We start from the raw sequence: 24,827 nt of genomic DNA on the forward strand, positions 1-24,827 counted from the left end.
TATATGGTCGACCTCTGCAACCAACATATATCTCTTTACAGACCGTTCTCTTTCATCTTCGTACAGGTGAGGACCACACGGAAGAAATCCAGCTGGATGCCATTCACACCCCTTCGGTGAACGTGATTCTTGGCCTCCCATGGCTGCAACTTTACAATCCCTGCATTGATTGGTCTGACAAGGAACCGGTCCTGTGGAGCCCCTTTTGTTCCAAGAACTGCTCTGTGACCATCAAAAGTATTGGTGTGGTTACTGCTCCCAAAGAAGAGAAGGTAAAATTGTGCAATGTCTATGCCAAATTTTGGGAAGTTTTTGATAAAGCCGTATCTGAGGTCTTACCACCGCATCGTCCATGAAAATTTACAAAGGGGTTTTATTCGAAAATCTTCTCCAGCCGGCGCAGGCTTCTTCTTTGTGAAGAAAAAGGACGGGTCACTACATCCATGTATTGATTACAGATGGTCTTAACAAGATCACCATCATACAATTTGGATCTGTCAAGGTGACGAATGGAAAACGGCTTTCAATACCTGTGACGGCCACTATGAATATCTCGTCATGCCCTTCGGTCTCTGTAATGTTCTGCGGTCTTCCAGGACTTAATTAATTAAATCTTCAGAGATCTACTCAATCAATTCATCGTCATCTATCTGGATGATATAATGACCCTTTCTAAGTCCTCACAGGAGCATGTCAGCCATGTCAAACATGTACTTCTACGCCTACGTGAAAACCATTTGTTTGCCAAGATGGAAAAATGCCAGTTCATCAATCCCCCACAGTGTTCCTAGGATACATCATTTCCAACACAGGTCTCACCATGGATCCTGCAAAAGTAAAGGCGGTTCTGGATTGGCCTTGTTCCACTACCCTCAATGCCGTGCAACGTTTCCGGGGGTTTGCGAACTACTACTGCAGGTTCATTCAAAATGTCTCCTCTGTGGTAGCTCCCATCACAGCTCCCATCACAGCTTTAACTAAGAAAGGTGCGGATCCTGATTCATGGTCGTCGGCAGCTATCCAAGCTTTTGATCTCTTTAAAACCTCCTTCATTTCTGCACCTATCGTCATACATCCAGACCCCAAGCTACCGTTCACCTTGGAGGGTGACGCGTCAGATGTCGGGGCTGGTGCTATTCTCTCCCAGAGAAGGAAACCTCAAGGCAGACTCCACCCATGTGCCTTTTTCTCGAAAAAAATTTCTCCAGCAGAACAAAATTATGACGTGGGCAACCGGGAACTCCCAGCAATCAAGTTAGCCCTGGAGGAATGGATCCATCTGTTGGAAAGTACAGAGAACCCGATCACTATTCTCACCGACCAAAAGAATTTGCTCTATATCGAGGGCGCTCGACGTTTAGGGGCCCGTCAAGCCCAGTGGTCGCTTTTCTTTTCCCGTTTTAATTTTATTATCTCTTTTCTTCTGGGTTCTAAAAATATCAAAGCCGATGCTCTTTCCCGTCAGTTCCTGCTGGATGACAAAAACGAGGATCAACGGGAACCCATTCTTCCCTCCAAATATATTCTCTCCACCAACTCTTTTGACTCCTTGAGAGACATTGTACAAGAGCAGTCTCACATTCCTGAGGGTCGAGTGTTTACCTCACCACCTCATCGGAAGAAGGTCCTTAAATGGGGTCACTCTTCGAAGTCTTCGGGTCATCCAGGTGCTAGAAGGACCACCGACCTTGTGAAACGGACCTTTTGGTGACCCGGCATGCAAAAGGACATCAAAGACTTTGTTGCTGCGTGCTCAACATGTGCTTGAAATAAGACTCCCCGGGATAAACCACCAGGACTCCTTCGACCGCTGCCCATCCTGGACCGTCCATGGACACACTTGTCCATGGACTTCATAGTCGAACTGCCGGTATCTAAAGGGATGAATACCATCTTAGTTGTGGTAGACCGCTTTTCCAAGCAGTCACACTTTATTCCGTAAAAGGTCTACCCAACTCTCCCAAATTGGAAGACATCTTTATCAAATAAATCTTCCACCTCCATGGGGCACCATTGACTGTAGTCTCTGATAGAGGTTCACAGGTCATATCCAAGTTCTGGCGCTCCTTCTGTCAGCGTCTAGGAATAGTGTTACATTTTTCTTTGTGTTATCATCCCCAGGCCAACGGTCAGACTGAGCGCACCAACCAGTCTCTCGAACAATACATCCGGTGTTTCATTTCAGACACCCAGGACGACTGGTCGGATCTTCTTCCCTGGGCCGAGTTCGCGCATAACATGCGTAATGAATCCACCGTGGAGTCGCCCTTTTTCATTAATTATGGGTTTCAGCCAACACTACTACCCATCTCTACACCCACGTCTGGGGTACCAGCAGCAGACGACAGAATTCTTAATCTTCAAAATTTGTGGAAAAAGATTCAGGAGAACCTCAAGAAGGCAACTACCAAACAAAAGACACAGGCAGACCATCACCGAAGGAGGATTCAAGAGTTCAAACCAGGAGACAGGGTGTGGTTGTCTTCTAGGAATATCAGGTTGAAGGTCCCTACTCTGAAACTGGCACCAAGGTTCCTCGGACCATATTCCATCTTGGAAAAAGTTAACCCAGTGGCAAACCGGTCTATGCCTTACTCCTTCTATGAAGATCCCCTCTGTTTTTCATGTGTCTCTGCTAAAACAAGCGGTGCGGGATGCTCGCTTTCCCGATCCCTCCTTGTCTACGGCTCCTGTTCTTGTACACGGCCAACAAGAGTACAAGGTTCAGTCTATCTTGGACTCCAGGATTTCAAGGGGATCGGTCCAGTATCTCATGCACTGGAAGGGTTTTGGACCTGAGGAACGATCCTCGGTTCCTCACCATCGTCTTCACGCTCCAAGGCTTGTTCGTATCTTCCATGCCAAGTACCCTCTCAAGCTGTTCCTGAGACGACCGGAGGTCACTCCTGTAGTGGGGGGGGGGAGGGTGTACTGTAAGGATCTGTGAGTCCTGCTACCCTCAGCTCGCCCCCTCCTTACCTCAGCCCGCGATCGGATGCTCTGCTTCCCCCGCCTCCTGCGGCACGTCACACGCGGAAGTTTATACCAAGTCCTCCGGTTCCGCGACGCTTGCTCTACGTGCGCAGATACCGCGTCACCAGCCTCCGCCTGTAAGCCCTCCCACACCTGTCTCCTGCACCAATCGCAGCAAGTGTTCCTGACGCGCCTCCTCTTGCCTTGTTCTCATTGGTTCCTATTTGCCTTATATGCTCAGCCGTTTCACTGGTTCATCGGCTGAGCATAATCCTTCCTATAAGCGAAGTGTTCACTGCTGTCTTGCCTCCACAGTCTTGTCGTGCTTTCAGATTCTTTCTCCTGGCCTTAACTTTACCTCCGGACTCCGCTCTTCTGTTCTTCTGACCTCGGCTACGTACGACCATCCGAACCTCTTCATCCTGACCCCGGCTAGCTCCTTGACGATCCGCACCTCTCCAATACTGACCTCGGCAAAGTACCACGACGATCCGCCTCTCTCCAATCCTGACCATAGCTAAGTACCTCCTACGATCTGCTTCTCTCCACACCGACCTCGGCAAGTATTACTGACCATCCAGCCCTCTCCTACCCCGACCCGGCTACCTTGAGCAATCTACACTCCAGATGAGCCCACGCGGCTGAAGGTCGGTGTTATATCAAATCCCCACCTCGGCCTCACGGTCACACCTTGTTTGTTGTCAGCACTCCGTTACAGCGGAGGGGGAAGTGTGAGAGAAAGGGCGAGACGTAAAGAAGACGCAGGTGAGGAGAATATTTAAGGGAGACGCTGGTGACTCCTCACGTGGGGGAGAAGCTGGAGAGAATATCATGTGGGGAGAAGCAGGTGAAGAGTGGAGTCTGCGGGGAAGAAGCAGGTGAAGAGGGGAGGCTGTGGGGGGGAAGCAGGTAATGAGGGGAGCATGTGAGGGAGAATCAGGTCAAGAGGGGAGCATGTGAGGGAGAATCAGGTGAAGAGGGGAGCATGTGAGGGAGAATCAGGTGATGAGGAGAGCATGTGAGGGAGAATCGGGTTATGAGAAGAGCACGTGAAGGAGAAGCAGATGAAGAGGGAGAGCATGTGGGGGAGAAGCAGGTAATGAGGGGAGAATGTGAGGGAGAAGCAGGTGAACAGGGGACCATATAGGCAGAAGCATGTAAAGAGGGGAGCATGTGGGGGTGATGAGGGGAGAATCAGGTGAGGTGGGAAGCATGTGGGGGAGAAGCAGTAAAAGTAAATAAAGTAAGTACCAGTGTATTTCTTAAGCAAGAGTTATCATTATTTACTTCTTATTAGTTGTATTAGTGATGTTATTGTTGCTCTTTATTATTGCTTAACGCAACTATGTTTTATTTGCATATTTTGAAATGTATGTTACGCATGAAGTACAATGAAATCTAATCAGGCCCTTTATACCAAGTGAATTTTACACCCCAGTTCTATAGACTGGGAGGTGTGGTCATGTCAAAAAACAATATATGTATTTTTAAATAAAGAAAACATAAATAAAAATCTCTGACAGATCTGCAAATATGCCTTTCCCCATTATCTGTTAGCATACAATGCTTCCACTGCAGCTGGGGATTCTGGGTAATGACATGTAAATGAGCACTCACAGTGTGTCACTTTTTGCTTCTTATCCATTTTAACATGGACACCTATAAGCTTCTGTCTGCCGTATTACGTCTTTTTTAATATTACATCCCCCAAGGACATACACAATTCACAAGGATAGGGGATGGGGTGGGAGATTTCTCTCCTCCACAGAGCAGTGACTGCCTCTAAGCCACTTCCTTCCTCTATATAACTGCCCCCTCCTGAGTGGTCGTCCTCTTACTGACCACTCCTAAAAAATTCTCTCATCCCCAACCCCTTTCACCCGGAGCTTCACTGGCTCAGTCACCATAAACAAATGTGGGAAGTGGAGGGACTATATTAGTGTTAGGGACCCCTGGAAATGTGGTCTGCCGTGCAGTGGCTCAGGGGCTTACAACAATTTTGGCCAAAAATTTTAAACTAAAAGACCATTTTATTTAATAGATATTTATACATATATATTTAGGCACTGTACCATGTATGAGTTTCACTGGATGTGCACTGAGCTCTGTCCGTGTTTTATGTTCTGTCTCTGGTTTTAAATATATATTGCCATGCTCAGTAGCACTCCACTGTGACACTCATATGCTTATATATATGTTGTGGTTATTTTGGGGGTTCAATAGGAGCTTGTTAGGTGTCCAGTAAGTGGAGGGAAAGCCTGATCCACTCCCATTAAGGCCGCACCTATAGTCCCGGCGACGCGGCTGTCACGGGAGACCAGCACTTTTAACACCTTAATATCCGGATCCTTTGATTGAGCAAAGCAAAGAGATAAAATAAATTGTGATTTATTTACAGAATGAACACACACAGCTTAGTTTACAAAAACAACGAAAATACACTTACAGGAACAGGGTTAAACGAAGTATCTTGTTTCCAAAACGAGAGGTTGCAAAACAAAGTCTCTAGGAGCAATTTCCCAGGAGCGGGAGTTGCTCACGAAAAGAGCCTGAAATAGTCCTCGGTCAGCAGCGCAACTTGCCACTGCTGTTTTACTCTGCCGTAGCTGCTTCTTTCGTTCTGTTCCCATAGTATTGGATCTTGGAACCTTAGTTCTTACAAAATCTTGAAGCTTAGCTGAATCTTTGTTACGATGTTAAAAATCTGTTACAGCATGATGAAACTCATTCCTGATGGGCTGCACGGGTTCTTATAGGGTTAACATTCCTATACCTAACTAGTGCAGCCTATCTCTCCGTGGGAATATTTCCGTCCCCCTATCACGGAGTTGCCAATACTTTGCAAACCTGGCAGAGGGGGCTTCTCATTCTGCTATGGGCAGGTACGAACTTTGCACCTTTGCAGCTTAGCATATGAGACCCTGCCCCTCTTACCTGGTGCCGCTCAGTCTGGGCAGGATGACATCTTGCCAGGATGGCTTATTGAAGTTTTTCTTCCGTTATCCCTCCTTGCTAACAAATGGTTTAACACTTCCATATCCTGGATTGCCTTTGAAACTTGCCAGGATGGCTTATTGAAGTTTTCTTCCTATACCCCTCCTTGCTAGCAAATGGTTTAACACTTCCATATCCTGGATTGCCTTTGAAGCCACTCTGTCTCCCATGCAAATGGATTTTTACCCATACTGGACATTACTGTAACTTAAAAACATATAACTCTCACCACCTTATACAGTACCTGGTGGGAGATACACTGAACCTCATATTGGGTTCTGGGTGTTTGGGCATATACCAGGGACCTTTGAATGTAATTCAATTCCCTGCCCGGTCTTACTGTTCTGGTCTGTGCTGAAGCAGGGAGATTTGGCGCTGCAAACTGCTTTCTAGGGAGGATTTTATCTGGTGATCTGTGTTCCTCATGTCCTCAGGAATCTGGGGGGATTCCTGAGTACATGTTTCGGGGTAGCCCGCAACACTGGCTCCCTTCTACCTAAACACACCCTGACAACATTTTAACGTAAAATCACCCCTGAAACTCACGACCTGCACATCTCCGCTGGTTGGCACTCCTGGAACAGTAAAAATATACAGTTTTATTCACAAAAACACTGTTTCTGCCATGATTGGGTTGCAGAGTTGACAATTCACAATTCCCCAACTTGGCTCAGGGGCACCCACTCGGGCATGATACCTTTATTAGTGGCCTGGGTACCCCCACACTGTCACAGCGGCGACGCGTCAAAACAAGTGTATTGAATCCGTTGCGTGCGCCTATAGTAGGTGCGACGGCGCCACAGAGTGACGGCTTGGTCGCGATGGCTGGCAGTCATTGAAAATTGATTTTTCAGCGACCGCAGCGTTACGTCACCAGCCACGTGAGCGGTTCAGCCAATGAGGGCGAACCGTTCACGGCCATGTCCTCCTGTCGCCGTCTCTTTTATTTAACACTATAAGCAAAAATCGCTGATACAATGGCGACGGATGTCGTCACGTCGCCGTAGCCAGGACTATAAGCACGGCCTAAAGCTGAGTTTATAGTCCGTGCGTTGGAGCTCACGCGTGTGTGGGCAGCAAAAACTAATTGCAGACTACCTATGAAGCCGCCCCTAGTGCTCACGCGCAGGCGTTTTCAAAAGACAAGAGTTTTCTCTTGGCGCGGCAGCAGAATGATGACCACATCATGACGGTGGCTCAGCCAATGAGGGCGAACCAGCCGCGTGATGTCATGGCCACTCCTCCCCATCACCTGAACATCGCTAGGGAGGAGAGTTTACAATCGCAGGAGCGACAGGCGTGCAACACGTGTGCGAGGTGAGTATAATGTCAGCCTGAGAAGTCAAAATTGGGGGGGGAGCAGAAGAACCTCATAACCTCAACTATCCCAGGGAATGTGAGGGGCTCAGCACTGCAGTCATGCCACCCATACACTCTAACTGTCTGAGCTTTCTTTTCCAGCACGAGTGACCATTCAATAAGCCCTGAAACAGCCCCCATGTATGTATGTACAGTTGTGTGAAAAAGAAAGTACGCCCCCTTTGAATTCTATGGTTTTACATATCAGGACATAATAACAATCATCTGTTCCTTAGCAGGTCTTAAAATTAGGTAAATATAACCTCAGATGAACAACAAAAACAGTTTGTTTTGGGAAATCCAGTTTTCGAGTCTCAAAGTCAGATTGAAGTATGTGTTCAAGGTCGGAGAGGCTATCTGCATGTGTATTGAAGCTCCCTTACAAGCTGTAGGAAGATTATTGATGAGCACTGAGAAGAGTAGGACACATTTTTCCATGACTTTGGATAGTATTGGGAGAAGAGAGATTGGCCTGTAGTTTGAGACAGTGTTTTTGTCCCCACTTTTGAAAATTGGGACAACTCTAGCAGTTTTCCAGGTTATAGGGCTATGGCCTGCAGACAGAATAGAGTTGACTATGGAAGCAATTGGTTTGGCAATGGCAGGGGCACCAAGTCTTAGGAACTTAGATTGCTGTAAGTCAAGTCCACATTGGCTGCTTAGTTTTAATTTGAGGAGCGCTTGTGTAATCTCCTCTTTGGATACTGGGACAAATTGAACATTGTGGGCAGTGTTTGGAGGGGGTGGGGCTATAGGAGTACTCCCAGGATGAGATTCATGTTTGTGGTTTGTGTTGCGTTTCGCTAATCAGTTAGTAGCACACCACACAAAGTAGTCATTGAATGCATTTGCTATGTCAATGGGGTTTGTCAGAGTAATATCCTCCTTAGTGATATTACTTGGTTGTTGATGGCTAGAAAGCTGGATTATGTTGTTGATAACCTTCCAGAAGTTAACTGGGTTTGATGTTTTCTGGAGAAGATTGTCAGAGTAATATTGTGCTTTTGCATGTCTTGTTTGCCTTGTGCACATGTTCTGCAGGCATCTGTAGTGATTGAGATCCTTGGTAGTGCCAGTTACTTTGTAGCTTTTCTTCAAGGCATCCCTGAAGTAGTAGAGTGCTATAAGGTCAGTTGTAACCCACGGAAGGTGGGCCCCTCATACTCTTATTCTGTGTAGTATAATTGTGAATAGATTCACTTCATTGCAGCATGAGCTTGGAATATGCGCTTAGTGGAGCATGGGTATCATAGAGTTTTAAGAACTCGGATTGGAAATAGTCGAGAATCAGGGTCAGGAATTAAGTCAATTCTGTACCAAGTACAGTTGGTAAGGTCTGCCAGAAACTGTTGTGGGTTAAAGTTTCTAAATGTTCTAGTGAGGAGAACTTTAGGGCTTGACTGGGGTGGTTTAATTTTCCTTACACAGTACTATTGCATGGTCACTGAAAATGTGAGGAAGGATGCCAGAGGATTGGATTCTGCTGGGATTTGAGGAGAGAATCCAGTCTAGCAAGGAATGGTTGTGCGATTTCAGGTTTGTCCGTGTGGGTTGGGAAATGAGTTGTGTTAGGTTAAGTGACTTGAGTTGTATCTGGAGTTTGTGGATTTTAGGGTTGAGCCAATAGAAGTTGAAATCCCCAAGAACTAGCAGCTCACGCTTCTCATTCTGAGAGGAAATGGAGCCAAGAAACTGGGTGATGTCAGTCAGGGACTGTAGAGGGGCTTAAGGCTGCGGTACCAGTCAGCACTGTAGCATGTGCGCCCGACGGGGGGGGGGGGTGCGTTGCGTGCACAGCACTGCACCGCGATCTGCAGTCTTGGGAGAGAGGGAGAGATGGCGATAGGAGGGGGCGTGGTGGTGGTTTTGTGGGGGTGTGGCCATGACCTCACGCAGATGGTTCGCCCTCATTGGCTGAACTGCCAGCGGGGGCGTGGCCACGTCTCCGTCGCAAGTTCCAAATACAATTTTTTTGTATTTGTGAATACTTGCAGTACAGCGCGGCTGCTAAATGAGCGCCGAGGTAGGTTCTGGGCCTGGTCTGGTTGTGGGGCGGTGCTTGTGCACACAGCGCACGCCGTGGCGTGTGCTGTAGAACGCACTGGGACCGCAGCCTTAGGGGGGTGGTAGATGCCAGCAACCAAGATGGGCTTAGAATAGGGGAGGCAGATTTTGCCAACTAGAATTTCAAAAGAGGGTGGGCTTGGGGGACAATTTAACAGAGTAAATTGTAAGGTGTCTGCAATATAAAATAATACCCCTCCTCCTCTCTTTGACCTATCTCTCCTAGAAATGGAGTATCCCTGAATGGCAATAGTTGTATCAGGAGTTTTAAGGGTTAGCTATGTTTCTGTGAGAACTGTGGCTTTGGGTTTATTCATAAGGCACCATGCTCTTAGTTCATCCAGTTTGGGCAGCAGGCTCTGGATATTTATATGGGCGACAGATAGACCTTTTTGGAATTTAAAGGGGGAATTCTCAGGGGTATGGGACAGAGTTGAAATGGGAGGACCTGGGATAGGTTCAATATCACCTGCTAAAGAGAGTAATAGTGTGAGTAGAAATCTGAGTAGTTGTTTGCAAGTTGTAAATTTGTGTTGTTTGCCATTAGATTGAGCAGTGGTTTTTAGAGTTCTCCACCAACATTCTGTACATAGTGCAAGGCTTTTGAGTAATCCAGTGTCTATGGTGACATTGGGTGTGGGCCAGAAGGGAGGAGTTTGTAGTGGATAGAGAGAGTAACATTTCTATGAGGCCACGAGAAAGAACAAAGTTGAGGTATAGCAGGTTCATTATCACAGAGGTTGGTAATGCTGCATGGAGCTGTTGTGAGCCAAGTGAGTGTGTGAAGACTAAACAACAGGCATTTGCCTTTTCCTTGTCAGATGTTTTGCTGCATTGCAATGCTAAGGTCTATTCAGGGTTTGCAGTGGGTTGAGGGGGGGGGGGGCAGTTGTGTGCAGTCAGTGTTGGGAGAGGCTGCAGTAAAATATGTTTTAAAGGGGTGGGGGGTTAAGTGTGCAGACTAACAAGCATGGGATCATAGTGTGGTCAGAGTAGCTCACAGTTTGTTGCCTTGCATAGAAGAGTTTGCAGTAGGTCCAGTCCCCAGTCACACTATAGTCTAACTATATATTCTCACTTAAAAAGACTAACTTTAAAATGCATCACTCTAAAATGCCAATGCAGTGGGTGGTGTTACTTTTATACATCTAAGCAGTCACATGTCCCTCCCCAATAGATCAGCCTGTTAAAAGTCGGTCAATTAGCAGTACACAGTTTTTAAAGAGTAAAAGGGGGGGGGAAACACCTTTTGATATTCAAACATACCAAAGATCAATAATAAAGGCTGGGTTGGGTATTTCTTTTTTAATCCTGCATTATCTGCAGTTACACTTCTCTTCTGTATCCCATGGAGAAATTAATACAGACTTCAATCTGCCAGCCACAAAGCACACTGCGTTATTACAGCAGGTCATCTTTTTTCACACATCAAACATTAGATTGTAAGCTGTACAGAAAATAGACTTGTATCTGAAACATGAATTGTACAACAATGCAAGCCCCATTATTATCATCATCTTCACTATACTGTACTGAAGTTTATGTTTGAAGAAGATGGTATCCAGAGTGTACAATTATTCAATATTCTTTACTCTAGGGTCAAACTTTATATATATTTTTGTATACAGTGGATGTGAACTTTCATTGCCTTGCCAACACCTATTGTTACCACAAAAGAAGAGCATTATTTATTCTAGGAAAGGATATTGCCCTGTGTTTGCTTATACTGTTTCTTCCTCCCTCTATAACTACTATCCATAGCTCTTGACACAGAGCACCTTCACACACTGATGCAAAGTGATGCATACGCTACATGTTGCGGTTACTGTAACAATTAAACCCAAAGGGTAAGATCACACCGAGCCCCCTGACATCTGCAGCCTCTTGGTCTCGTAGTCGTGGTTTCTGTGATTCCCCTAGATGAGCAGATACCAGAGATACCATCTCACATTGTCATGCTGACATAGCCTTTTCACTGCTGCTGACATTCTCTCTGCTGACATTGCCAGGAGCACCTTAGTAATCAAAGCCGCAAGATCTTAATTTTCTTTCTTTCCTTTCTGTGCAGAGCTCCCGGTAGAGTATGAGCAGATGTCACTTAAGTGGTATTTTCTGATGCCTTTTGCACCACAAGGAGAAGAGGGAGAGAGGAGAGAAGGGGGAGGGAAGAGAGGAGAGGGGGGGAGAGGAGAGGGAGGGAGAGGGGGAGATGTGGAGAGAGAATGAGGGAATGGAGGTAGAGAGGAAGAGGAGGGAGGAGGGAGAGGGGAGAGGACAGGGGGACAGGAGAGAGAAGGAGGAGAGAGGAGAGGTAGAGAGAGGGGAGAGGAGGGGATAGAAGAGAGGGGATAGGGGAGAGGAGAGAGAATGAGGGAGAGGAGAGAGAGAGGTAGAGATAAAGAGGAGAGAGAAGGAGAGGAGACAGGAGGGAGAGGGGAGAGAGGACAGAGGAGGGACATGAGAGAGAAGGAGAGGAGAGAGAAGGAGAGGTAGAGAGAGAGAGAGGGAGAAAGGAGGGGGAGAGGGGAGATATGTAGAGGAGAGAGGTAGAATGGAAGAGGAGGAGGAGGGGGAGAGGAGAGAGAATGAGGGAGAGGGAGAGAGAGGTAGAAAAGAAGAGGAGAGAGAGAGAAGGAGAGGAGACAGAAGGAGGGAGAGGAGGGAGAAAGGTAGAGGAGAGAGAAGGGGGGAGAGGAGAGAGGGGGAGAGAGATCGATTGATCAGTGGGGGATGATGTGAGATGTGAGGGGGGGGGTGATGTTTAAACCAAAATCATTGCAAAATATATACACATTGTTTATTCAAAAGTATAAGTGAATTATTATTTATTACCCCCACTGCTTTACACGTCTATTTTGTGATTTACCCCTGTCAAATATGTCATCCAGATAGGGGTTCCCCGAAATGTTACAAAATACTTAAAGGGTTCCTCCAAACAAAAAAGGTTGTGAAACACTGGCTTGGGAGATGGAAGAGCGAGTCTGCGGAGGGAGAGCCACCTCACTACCGACTCTCCTCCTCCTCCCCACACCGTGCAGCAGCTGCGGAGGAGGGCACCTGCTCCGCAGTGGAGAGGGAGCCATGCAGGGCCCTGACGGGGAGGGCAGGAGGGCCTGGGACACCACCAGGCTTGTCACTCAGTCACTGAGTGACACCTAATCCCAGCATCATTGGTCTCCCTGACTTCAATACATGTTGTTGTATGATTAACTTTTGCAGACACCTCCCCCCCCCATGATCTGTGCCCCATAAAATGACTCAGTTTGATCTAAGCTGTCAGACCGTCCCTCATGCATTTCAAGTTGTCACTACTTGCAGCTGATTGTCATTCTTGTTTAGCATCATTGGTGATGGATTTCGGTGCAGGTAGTATTTGGAGTATTTGTATTCAATTTGCAATTTTTTACTTCAGGAAGACTAAGTCGCACTCACTCAGTGCATTGAACTTGACTGCCGTGTCTGCGGTCCCGTCAAGTGTCACTCACTTGAACTGAGTGCCACTCAAGTTTAACACTTGTCTTTGGAGCCTTCAGTAGGATTTGGCTTGAGTGTGGGTCAGGGAGAGTGTGGGTCAGGGAGAGTGTGGGTCAGGGAGAGTGTGGGTCAGGGAGAGTGTGGGTCAGGGAGAGTGTGGGTCAGGGAGAGTGTGGGTCAGGGAGAGTGTGGGTCAGGGAGAGTGTGGGTCAGGGAGAGTGTGGGTCAGGGAGAGTCTGAGTCAGGGAGAGTCTGAGTCAGGGAGAGTGAGAGTGGGGGTCAGGGAGAGTCTGAGAGTGGGGGTCAGGGAGAGTCTGAGAGTGGGGGTCAGGGAGAGCCTGAGAGTGGGGGTCAGGGAGAGTCTGAGAGTGTGGGTCAGGGAGAGTGTGAGTCTGAGAGTGTGGGTCTGAGAGTCAGAGTGTGGGTCTGAGAGTGTGGGTCTGAGAGTCAGAGTGTAGGTCTGAGAGTCTGAGAGTGTGGGTCTGAGAGTGTGAGTCTGAGAGTGTGGGTCTGAGAGTCTGACAGTGTGGGTCTGAGAGTCTGACAGTGTGGGTCTGAGAGTCTGACAGTGTGGGTCTGAGAGTCTGATGTGGGTCAGGGAGAGTGTGGGTCAGGGAGAGTGTGGGTCAGGGAGAGTGTGGGTCAGGGAGAGTGTGGGTCAGGGAGAGTCTGGGTCAGGGAGAGTCTGAGTCAGGGAGAGTGAGAGTGGGGGTCAGGGAGAGTCTGAGAGTGGGGGTCAGGGAGAGTCTGAGAGTGGGGGTCAGGGAGAGCCTGAGAGTGGGGGTCAGGGAGAGTCTGAGAGTGGGGGTCAGGGAGAGTGTGAGTCTGAGAGTGTGGGTCTGAGAGTCAGAGTGTGGGTCTGAGAGTGTGGGTCTGAGAGTCAGAGTGTAGGTCTGAGAGTCTGAGAGTGTGGGTCTGAGAGTCTGAGAGTCTGGGTCTGAGAGTCTGAGAGTGTGAGTCTGAGAGTGTGGGTCTGAGAGTCAGAGTGTGGGTCTGAGAGTGTGGGTCTGAGAGTTAGAGTTTGGGTCTGAGAGTGTGGGTCTGAGAGTCAGAGTGTGGGTCTGAGAGTCTGAGAGTGTGGGTCTGAGAGTCTGAGAGTGTGGGTCTGAGAGTCTGAGAGTGTGGGTCTGAGAGTCTGACAGTGTGGGTCTGAGAGTCTGACAGTGTGGGTCTGAGAGTCTGACAGTGTGGGTCTGAGAGTCTGACAGTGTGGGTCTGAGAGTCTGACAGTGTGGGTCTGAGAGTCTGACAGTGTGGGTCTGAGAGTCTGACAGTGTGGGTCTGAGAGTCTGACAGTGTGGGTCTGAGAGTCTGACAGTGTGGGTCTGAGAGTCTGACAGTGTGGGTCTGAGAGTCTGACAGTGTGGGTCTGAGAGTCTGACAGTGTGGGTCTGAGAGTCTGACAGTGTGGGTCTGAGAGTCTGACAGTGTGGGTCTGAGAGTCTGACAGTGTGGGTCTGAGAGTCTGACAGTGTGGGTCTGAGAGTCTGAGAGTCTGAGAGAGTGGGTCTGAGAGTCTGATACCCCCCCCCCCTGCACATTTCTCCCCGTGTGTGTGTGTGTGTGTGTGTGTTTACAGCCCAGGACATACTTGAAAACGAGAGGTAACTCTCAATGTATTACTTCCTGGTAAAATATTTTATAAATAAATAAACACACAGTCAGTCATAGTCACCCACCACCCAAGTGTCAGTCAGTCAGTCAGCCACCCAAAGAGAAGCATTTCCAGCCATCACATTAGGGGTGAGTTAATTAAATGTTTGACCAAATATAGCAGGCTAATTTTTAAGTTGATAATTTTGTATGGCCCTCGAATGATGTTATAAATATCCAAATGGCCCTTGGCAGAAAAAAGGTTCCCCACCCCTGCTCTACCAGGAGCTTTTTGCTGTCCTGGCAGAGGAGACAGCAAGCGCGCTTGGGAGGCGGGTATCACTGTGTGTGTGTCACTTGGTAGCTGTCAGTGTGTGTTGTGTGTCACTTTGAAGTGGTCTGTGTGTTTGTGTGTCACTGGGGAACCTGTGTGTGTGTATATGTGTGTGTGTATATATTATATAATATTTTAAAAATTAAAAAAAAAGACATGTTGTGAGAATAAATTATTTATTAACATTGTGCAACTTTGATAAATATATTCGCACACGCACACACACACACACACACACACACACACACACACACACACACACACACACACACACACACACACACATACACACCACTCAGACACATACACACACGCACACACGCACACACACACATGCACACACACATACATACACACACATACATACACATGCACACACACACATACACACACACACACACCTATATACACACACATGCACACACACATATACACACACAGACACACACACACACCACACACACACATGCACACCACACAGACACATACACACACACACACACACACACACACATGCACACATGCACACACACATACATACACACACATACATACACATGCACACACACACACACACACACACATACATACACACACCTATACACGCACACACACATATACACACACACACACACACACACACACACACACACACACACACAGACACATACACACACACACACACACACACACACACACACACATTTGCACACACACATACATACACACACACATGCACACACACACACATGCACACACACACACATGCACACACACACATACACACAAATACACACACATGCACACACATACACACATACACACACATGCACACACACATATACACACACACACATATATACACATACACACACACGTGCATACACATGCACACATGCACACACAGCCATACAGATACTTAGCTTATACTGTATTAACATACTGTAGGTCTGCAGAGAATGCATCTGCCGTAACATTCTTTGCTGGTGGGTTTGAATGTGACACGGCTTTCAAAGGAATGAGAGACGAAGAAATAAATACATGCAATGTCCCCAAATCTGTTAAACACCCCAGTTTGTAAATCTGCTTCCAGCAATTAAGGCAATAATCAATGGGTATATTAGCTTTAATTGGAGACAGTTAAAATAAATAGACGCATACAATGAACATGACATAACTTGGCCTGCTTTTAGTGTCTGCGATATCATGACTTTGCAGTAGACGGCTTTCTGCCACAGTCAGATCACAAGTAATCAGCATCAGTGTTCCACTAAGATGTGATTCCTGAGTTTGACTTCCATTTCCTTTGCCCTGGGCCAGACAGTGTGGTTTACTGAACTGCTTTCATCAACAGCCTGAGTAGTTTTCAGGAATGATTACCTCCAAAAATCAGACCTTCTGTCCCCCTTCCCCCTCTAGGTTAATAACACTGAGCACAGGAGGACCCCTCACATTGTGCTGCTGTCTCCATCACTGGATAGTGTTCATACAGGGAATTCATTCACAGTGCAATGTATTGTTAAAAGTGGAGCCCCACTTTGTTAAATATGCTGAAGTCACAACAATGAGAAAGTGTTCAGCTTTGCAACACATTTCTTCACTTTTTTCACCCCTTAAGTGCTGAACAGGCCATTGCAGAGCACCAAAGAGGTTAAAGTTTATATGTTTAATATCTATTAAATAATAACTATATATCATCGTAATTCAGCCCTTATCGATCCACTGCTGGATGAAGGCCTTCCCAATGATCTTCCTGGTACTGCAGTTGCAAGCGTCTTCTCCACATTGCTCCAACACATTTCCTGATTTCATCCTTCCATCTTACTTTTGGTCATCGTCTATTGGAATCCAGTAGAGTACCATCTGTGTCCAACGATGGTCATTGTCTCATTTGCATGTCTTAGACAGGTCTGCAACCCTGCCTTTCACCATTATAACCCAGAATACAGTACTTCGACTGCAGCAAGGAATTCTGGGAAATGACATGCAAATGAGCACACAGTGCCACCTTTTGCTTCAAATCCATATGACATGAACCCCCTATAAGCTTATACTTGCCGCATTGCACAGCTTTGAGCACAGCCTGGGTTAAGATGCATAGCCAGTAAACCTACCCACAGACAGCTGTTTTGACCTATAGGGTCTCAACAGTGTGAGGCTGGTTATATTGGCTTTGCAATTTGATATATATAAAATAAAAAACGAATAGACGATACCGTTCAGTGGCTAACTAAATGCTTTTATTTGTGCGAGCTTGCGAGAAACACTGATCTCTTCTTCTTGCGTTGTTAGAATGGATAAAGCAAGTAAGGTTTTTACTTAAAAACAGTGCATCCTGGAATGTATCTGACTGAAGCCTGTCCCTCCCCCTGTGCAGTATGCGATTAATGACTTAAGGTATTAAGTACCTTAAAGTACCAAGGTCTGCTCTCTTCCTTGGTGCGTCCCCCCCTCCTTACCTCGCGCGGCGTGAAATGACGCCGGGGGGTTGTGTGACGTCACATGAACTCACGGCGTCATTCGATGTTACCGTGGCAACCGTGATGTCACATGGCTGCGTTGCCATGGTAATGCTTCTTGGGGCCGGCTGAACTTCGGTAAGCAGAGGTTGCAGAGGCTTCGTGTGGTTCCCTGGGATTTAATTTAAATGCCTGGGGGGAGAGCGCGGGATCTCTGCCCGCGTGCGCCCCCCCAAGAAAATCTCGCGCCCCCCAGTTTGCGCACCTCTGCCCTAATCTATGGTAACTATACAGTGTGTAGTAAACCTGTTCACTCCACTGGGTTTAGACGTGTTCTGTAGTTTACTGAATTTAAACCCTTGTATGTGTTAGTACGGAATGGCACACATCTACTGTTACACGCTGTCATGTTTCAGGTAAGACGGGTGGCAATCACAGAAGCAGTTGAGTCATTGGTGAATAAGCTCAATTTACCTTCTCTGGGATGTATAAGGTGACCGGTTTGTTTCCGTCATATTCAGAAATTGAACAACGAAACCTCATTCTACATCCTTTCTGTTAGCACTTAGAAATTTTCCCAATACTGTAATAAGAGTAAGCATGAAATTCCTCAGCTTCTTAAAACATCTGATTGATAATGGTATTTTTATTCTTCTAAAGTATTGTCATATATTGAGTTGAACTACTGGAGGGGTCAGCAATGCTTCTCCACGACAGAGCGGTTAAATCTTTCCATAATCTTTTGCGATACTTTGTCATTGTCAGAAGATGCAGCGGAATATCTGTGGTGTCCCAGTCTGCAGAATGTCATCAACATTTTCGAAAGCCTAAACGCCAATCTCTGGGCATTGTACCCTCTTCAGAGGCTGCATGCAGATCCGATGTACAAAGACAGCAAGTGAGTTGTGGGGAAAATGGGCAGACGAACTAAATACACCTACCTCACTATCTATACCTACTTCTTACATGTTAAGGACTGTGCTGCAAGTCTGTGCACTGTGGATGCAGTTATCCAAACAAATGTCATATGCCTCATGGTATTAAGCTATTTTGAAGGCTGTGACATTTCTTATACATCAAGAGAAATGGGGACACCACTTCCCTCAGCGGCTATACTCATACTAGATCAGGCACAAATGCAATATTGAAACCTATATACAACGCAATGTAAGAGACATCCCACGTAGCCACACTATAATACAGTGGTATCCGGCCCCTCTATAACCTCTTCACTGAGAAACACTTTGCAAACCGGAACAAATCAATGCATGACTCAATGTTGGTGTGTGGTATCCTGGCGCTGTCGGTGTGCTCCTACAGAGGTGCGTGCAGAAATAAATGGAGAGAAGAAGGCGGTGCAGCTGCCTACGTCAGTGATACAGAATCCTCTGGATCAACAAACTATAAATTTATTGGCACATTAAACAGCAAAAAACGTCCGCTCGATGTTTAATGTGCCAATAAATTTATAGTTTGCTGATCCAGAGGAGTCCCGGTCTGTTTCACTGACGTAGGCAGCTGCACCGCCTTCTCTCCATTTGTGACATTTCTTAACAGACCAATATTAGAGCGCTTCATAAATGTACGTGCACATTGTAGACCTCACAAGTATATTCTTCTGATGCCTCCAACCAGAGGCGGATTTCCCGCAAGGATGACTTGGCTATAGCCTAGAGCGACAATTTTTTGGGGCGCCAATTTTTGTATGTGTGTGTTGAGAGGGTCTTACCTTGTCCAGAGCAGCCCCCCATCTCTAGTGTGACGATGCATTGCCATGACAACGTGGTGTCACATTCCATCATGGTGCTGCAGAAGGTGGGCCACCCCTGCTGCCAGCTGAACATTTGCTCATTAGATGGATGCAAAAAAAATGTCTCGCCTTTCAATATATATGAAATAGTCCATGGTCTGGTTCTTTTCTCAATTTATTCAGAGACAATAGAAAACATCTTTCACAGCATTATTTCAGTCGGTTACATCATTCAGGCATATTGAATTTAGTTAGTTATAGAGTGGAGAATCTTTAGCTTGTTCTTAGCTTGGTGTTAAATGATTCTGAATTCTATAAATCCAAATGCAATCTTTATATATTTTAGCAATCCCTGTTTTTCTCATTGTCGGCTCAATCTTCTTAATTAATCATCAACATTAGAACAATGTTTCTTAATTTAGCAATATTTACTTTCATTTAGAAGACCCTTCTTTGTTCTGTCACTAAGGAACTATAGTTAATCCTATGTTCCTAAGCTTTTAAGACCCATCTCTATTGTATTGTGTTTTATTAACTATTTAACTAACCTTTGATTTTATACTCAAGACCATATACTATTCAACTCTGCAGACATTAAACATACCAAGTTTCTTGAATCACATAAAACATTTCTACATCTGCCTGTCTTCAGACTGATTTATTTTCGTATCTTTGCAGAGGCAGCTAATCATTTTCCAATATAATTTCTAACTTAATATTAAATTACTTATTGTAACCAGTTACATGCTGAATATATATGTCTATAGAGAATATAGCATAATTAATATTTTGGCTTGAAATCGTGCTATCTTCATCAGCGTGAGCAAAAAGTTAAATCTGCCACTGCTCCAACCTAAAGAAGAGGTATTGAAAGCATATGTTCACACTAAATGTATGATTTGCTTCTCCATTTTGCTGGTCCATTAAAATGTATCATAACCAGTAACATTCCACAACCAATACAGCACAATCCTAATTGCACATAGTGTGTCCAATCATAACCATGTGCAGTGCATTGGGTACATTCTTAGCCCTGGTTTATAATGTGACTTCTTGCAACTTTGAGAATACAGAGCCTATGAGAGCCTCAGCCTGTCGCGTGTTCATTGCAAGGCGTTAGAAAAAACTTTGCGATTTAATACTCAGGAATCAGGTTTCCAATTAAAAATCAGCAGTCTTTATTATTCTTCAATCAGATTCAGCAAAGATACAGCATATACAGTACATGATACTTCTATAAAGTATCTGAAGGTAGAAGGTAGTGCTTATGCTATCTTCACAGTGATTCTTATACCCACAGAACAAAGAGATATAAATCACTTGTCTTAGCTAACTTGCTTTTTTCTAACTAAACATACTGGTTTCTCAGGAAAATAAGGAACTAAGAAAAATATATTTCAGAGCCAGGAAGAAAGACACATATCAGAGGATGTAAAGCAGAATGAGAGAGAGACAGGAATCCTAGGAAATGTCTAGAAAAAACAGACAAAGCTAAGAACAGCGTCACACCTGTCAGAATATAAATTATAGTGTATAGCATATGGCAGTGGTTCCCAAACTGTGCGCCGCGGCGCCCTGGTGCGCCGTGGCTTGGCTAGAGGGGCGCAGCGATTTCAACCGGACAGGCCAATACTTCTGATGCCTGTCCGGTTGAAAATTTGCGGGCAGCCGTCGGCAAGCCAAGCGGCTGATGTGGCACGTTCTATTGTGTGGTGTGCAGGCGAGCGCGTGTGGGTGGGGGGCTAGCCCGTGTGGGCAGGGGCGAGCGCGTGTGGAGGGGGTGAGTGCGGCGGATACATGCTGGTCTGAGCCAGTAGGTACTAACAAGCACGGAGACAGTCATCCTGCACTCGTGCTGCCAGCAGCTACTAACGAGAACGCAGACAGGAGTGAACAGTGGGGGCAGAGTCAGAGGTAAGCTAAGGACAATTTTTTTTCTTTGGGGAGGTAAGGGTGGGAGGGGGGGTTGGGGCATGGGGGCCAGCCTGGGGAAATAAAAATGATGGTGGGGGGGAATAAGATGGGGCATGGGGGTCAGCCAGGGGAGATAAAAATGATGGGGGGGGGAATAAGATGGGGCATGGGGGCCAGCCTGGGGAGATAAAAATTATGGGGGGGGATTAAGATGGGGCATGGGTGCCAGCCTGGGGAGATAAAAATGATTGGGGGGGGGGGGAATAAGATGGGGCATGGGGGCCAGCCTGGGGAGATAAAAATGATGGGGGGGGGGGGATAAGAAGGGGCATGTGGGCCAGCCTGGGGAGATAAAAATGATGGGGGGGGGGGGAATAAGATGGGGCATGGGGGCCAGCCTGCCAGGCTGGGGAGATGAAATGATGGGGGGGAGATAAGGTGGGGCAGTGATGGGGGGCAAGGATGAGCTGAGATGATGGGGGCCAGGATGAGCTGAGGAGTTGATGATGGGGGGGCCAGGATGAGCTGTGGTGATGATGGGGGGGAGGTGGGGGTATATTTTATATTGGGGAGGTGGGGGGAAATGTATAATGTATTTGGGGAGCGCTGGGGTATTTTTTATATGTATTTGGGGGCGCGGGGGTATTTTTCATATGTTTTCGGGGGATGTGGGGGTCTAGTATTGTGTCCAGTATTTTTGGACAAGCAACCTGGCAACCCTAGGCACGTTCTATAGTGCCGGGTGTGTGCTACGCCGTGCGCGCACGCAGAATTTTAGTTGGCTGACGTTAGTCAGCCTTTCTATAATGGCGCAGCGCGCGCACGGCAGGGAGCGGGAAGCCGACAGACAGCGGCAAAGACGGTTGGAAAAGATGATTTCGTGGCACTCCAATGTATGTGTGTGTGTGTGTGTCAATGATTGCACAAGTAAAATAAATATCACCAGGGTAGGTGGGAAGGGGGAGGAGAAGGGGTGGAGGGAGCCCTCGCTACTGCCACAGACACAGGTGCTGCAATCAGGGGAAATATTGATCAACAAGGAGAAGAAGAACCCCTATGGTGAGAGCACTCAGCGGCTAATGATACTGATGATACCTATGAACCTGATGGAGATAATGAGTCAATGGTTGACATGTAATGTTGAATGGGTTAAAAAACAATTTTAATTGGAGAAATCCTCAAATAAAATAAATGGTCCTCAGTGTGAGGTAATCCTAAACGATTAGCGAATTAAATAAATGGAGGTAGGGATATTGAGTCCTATTAGATAATAGTTACTCTCTTTACAACTTCAAACAACCAAGGTAAGTATATAAATATTCAATGATCAGGTATGCTGGTATTCCCAAAGTATATGGGATAAATGTGTGACATAAGCACATACAGCAACAGGATGTATAGGTGACTCAAAGGGTAAACAGAGTGTCTAGCTGAAACATAATACACACATACACTAGCTGTTTAGTCTGTTCTCTATGTATCCAGAGCTGCGAGTCCAACAGATTGGCAAGTAAATATTCTCTGCCAAGGTGTATTTTGACAACGACTTGTGCCCGGAGCCTTCACGGTGGTGGGTGTAATAGGGGATGGGGGGTGGTGGTAATTGGGGGAAGGCACTTATGAGTAGGACGTGCTAGGATGTGGCACGTTCTAGTTGGTGTAGGGGGTAGAGGGGAAGAGCAAGGGCAGGAGGGGTGATGGAGAGGGGGGGAGGGGAAGGGAGCAGGGAGGAGGCATGTGGTTGGACCTTATTAGTGTTCTGAGATATTTGTGGATGCTACAGTTGAAAATGAATTGATTGTTACATTCACAGTTATGGTGAACCTTAGAGACCTCTGCATATAAATCAGAACCAGACATTTTTTTTTCTTTTTTGAGGCCTGTACGTCACTGTTCTATCTTGACACAGGAGGGTGGGGGGGGGAGGGGAAGGGGACGGCTGGGCTGGGGGGAGGGGGGAGGCGCGGGGGGGGTGAGGAGGACGGGCTGGGAAGAGATGGAGGAGGGGGGAGGGGGGGCGCGGAGGGGGGGAGGAGGTTTGTGGGGGGGAGAGGGGGGTGCAGTGGCAGGGGGGGGGTGCGGTGGGGGTGGGTTGTGGGGGGGAGGGGGGGAGCGCGGGGGGTTGGGGGCGGGACGGAGGGGGGGCACGGGGGGGAGGTGAGGGAGCGGGGAGGAGGCATGTGGTTGGACTTAATTAGTGTTCTGAGATAATTGTTGATGCTACAGTTGAAGATGAATTGATTGTTACATTCACAGTTATGGGGAACCTTAGAGACCTCTGCATTTAAATCAGAACCAGACATTTTTTTTTCTTTTTTGAGGCCTGTACGTCACTGTTCTATCTTGACACAGGAGGGTGGGGGGGGGGGGGGGAGGGGAAGGGGACGGCTGGGCTGGGGGGAGGGGGGAGGCGCGGGGGGGGGTGAGGAGGACGGGCTGGGAAGAGATGGAGGAGGGGGGAGGGGGGGCGCGGAGGGGGGGAGGAGGTTTGTGGGGGGGAGAGGGGGGTGCAGTGGCAGGGGGGGGTGCGGTGGGGGGGGGTTGTGGGGGGGAGGGGGGGAGCGCGGGGGGTTGGGGGCGGGACGGAGGGGGGGCACGGGGGGGAGGTGAGGGAGCGGGGAGGAGGCATGTGGTTGGACTTAATTAGTGTTCTGAGATAATTGTTGATGCTACAGTTGAAGATGAATTGATTGTTACATTCACAGTTATGGGGAACCTTAGAGACCTCTGCATTTAAATCAGAACTAAACATTTATTTTCTTTTGAGGCCTGTATGTCACTGTTCTATCTTGATACAGGGGGGTGGGGGGGGGGAAGGGGGCGGCTGGGCGCAGGGGGGAGGGGGGAGGGGCAGGGGGGGTGAGGAGGAGGGAGCGGGGGGAGGGGGGGCAGCGGGGAGGAGGGGGGGCGCAGAGGGGGGAGGGGGGGAGGCATGTAAGGGTCTTGTCCTTATAGGTGCTGTAGCACTTTTTTTGTTATGACGCTTACTTATTTACTTTGAGACTTGTGCTCTACCTAGAGATCTTGTCTTGGGGGAAACATGGGGGGGGGTAGAGGTGGGTATTGAGCTTAGCGATATTTCTAGACATTGTGCATATACAACAGTTGTTCCCAAGATGGTAAATACATACATGTTTATGGGGAAGCATTTAGAATCACTGCATGTTAGAGCAGACCATACAGTTCTTGTGCTTTGAGGCTTGCTAGCTGCAGTGATATCTTGACTCAACGGGTGGGGGGAGGGAGGGGTGGAGAGGCAGGTTGTGGGGAAACCTGAGAGGGGATATATCTTCAACCGAGGGAGGGGGGGCAGGGTAGGTGGGGGGGGGGGTGTAGGCAAATATACAACCTTACTTTCCCGTTCCCCCGGGAGGCAGTCCGAAAGGGGCACTCGGTTGGCCACGTAGGGGGTGGTGATGACTTCTGCTACTGCTTTCAAGGTGAGCAGTCCAGGGATACGTGATCCCTCTGGTTGCTGTATGTTTCTCTCGGTTGCCGGATCTGCGAGGGAGTGCGGCTGGTAGAGCGGTGAAACGGGTGTTTCCCACTGGCAGCTCCAGACCGGAGACCGGGCTCCCGTGGCTGCCGGAGCATGGCTTGCGAGGAGGCGCCTCAAACCGGGAGCACTGTGAATACTTGGCGGTGGCGGTTAGGTGGACAGCGGGAGGGAGGGAAGGATTAAGGGGAGGTTGAGGGGTTGAAGGGGAGGAGGGGGGGAAGGGGGAGGGGGGGGGGGTTGGCCGGGGATGGGGAGTAGACGGGGGCTGACAGACTCTGCGGGTTAAGTTGACATCTGTCAGTCAGGTCCTGTCTCTGGTCTCAGCGGTGCGGAGAGGGTGGATGGGCACCTGGTCCAGAGTGCCGCGGTCTTCTTTCCCGATCAGAGGAACGACGGCTGGGAGGCGGTTGATGA

General features: G+C 47.6%; 1 protein-coding gene across 3 annotated transcripts in view; it reads left to right on the forward strand.

Moving 5' to 3' along the window:
* Positions 1–24,827, forward strand: part of LOC142495828 (uncharacterized) — a 439,489-nt gene that overhangs the window by 279,449 nt on the left and 135,213 nt on the right. For all 3 annotated transcript variants that reach the window (XM_075601852.1, XM_075601853.1, XM_075601851.1), the window contains one exon: positions 18,016–18,148. In XM_075601852.1, the coding sequence (XP_075457967.1) occupies positions 18,016–18,148 (133 nt within the window). The remainder of the gene's footprint in view (positions 1–18,015; positions 18,149–24,827) is intronic.

The sequence above is a fragment of the Ascaphus truei genome, chromosome 5 (assembly GCF_040206685.1).
Source record: "Ascaphus truei isolate aAscTru1 chromosome 5, aAscTru1.hap1, whole genome shotgun sequence".
Taxonomy (NCBI): Eukaryota; Metazoa; Chordata; class Amphibia; order Anura; family Ascaphidae; genus Ascaphus; species Ascaphus truei.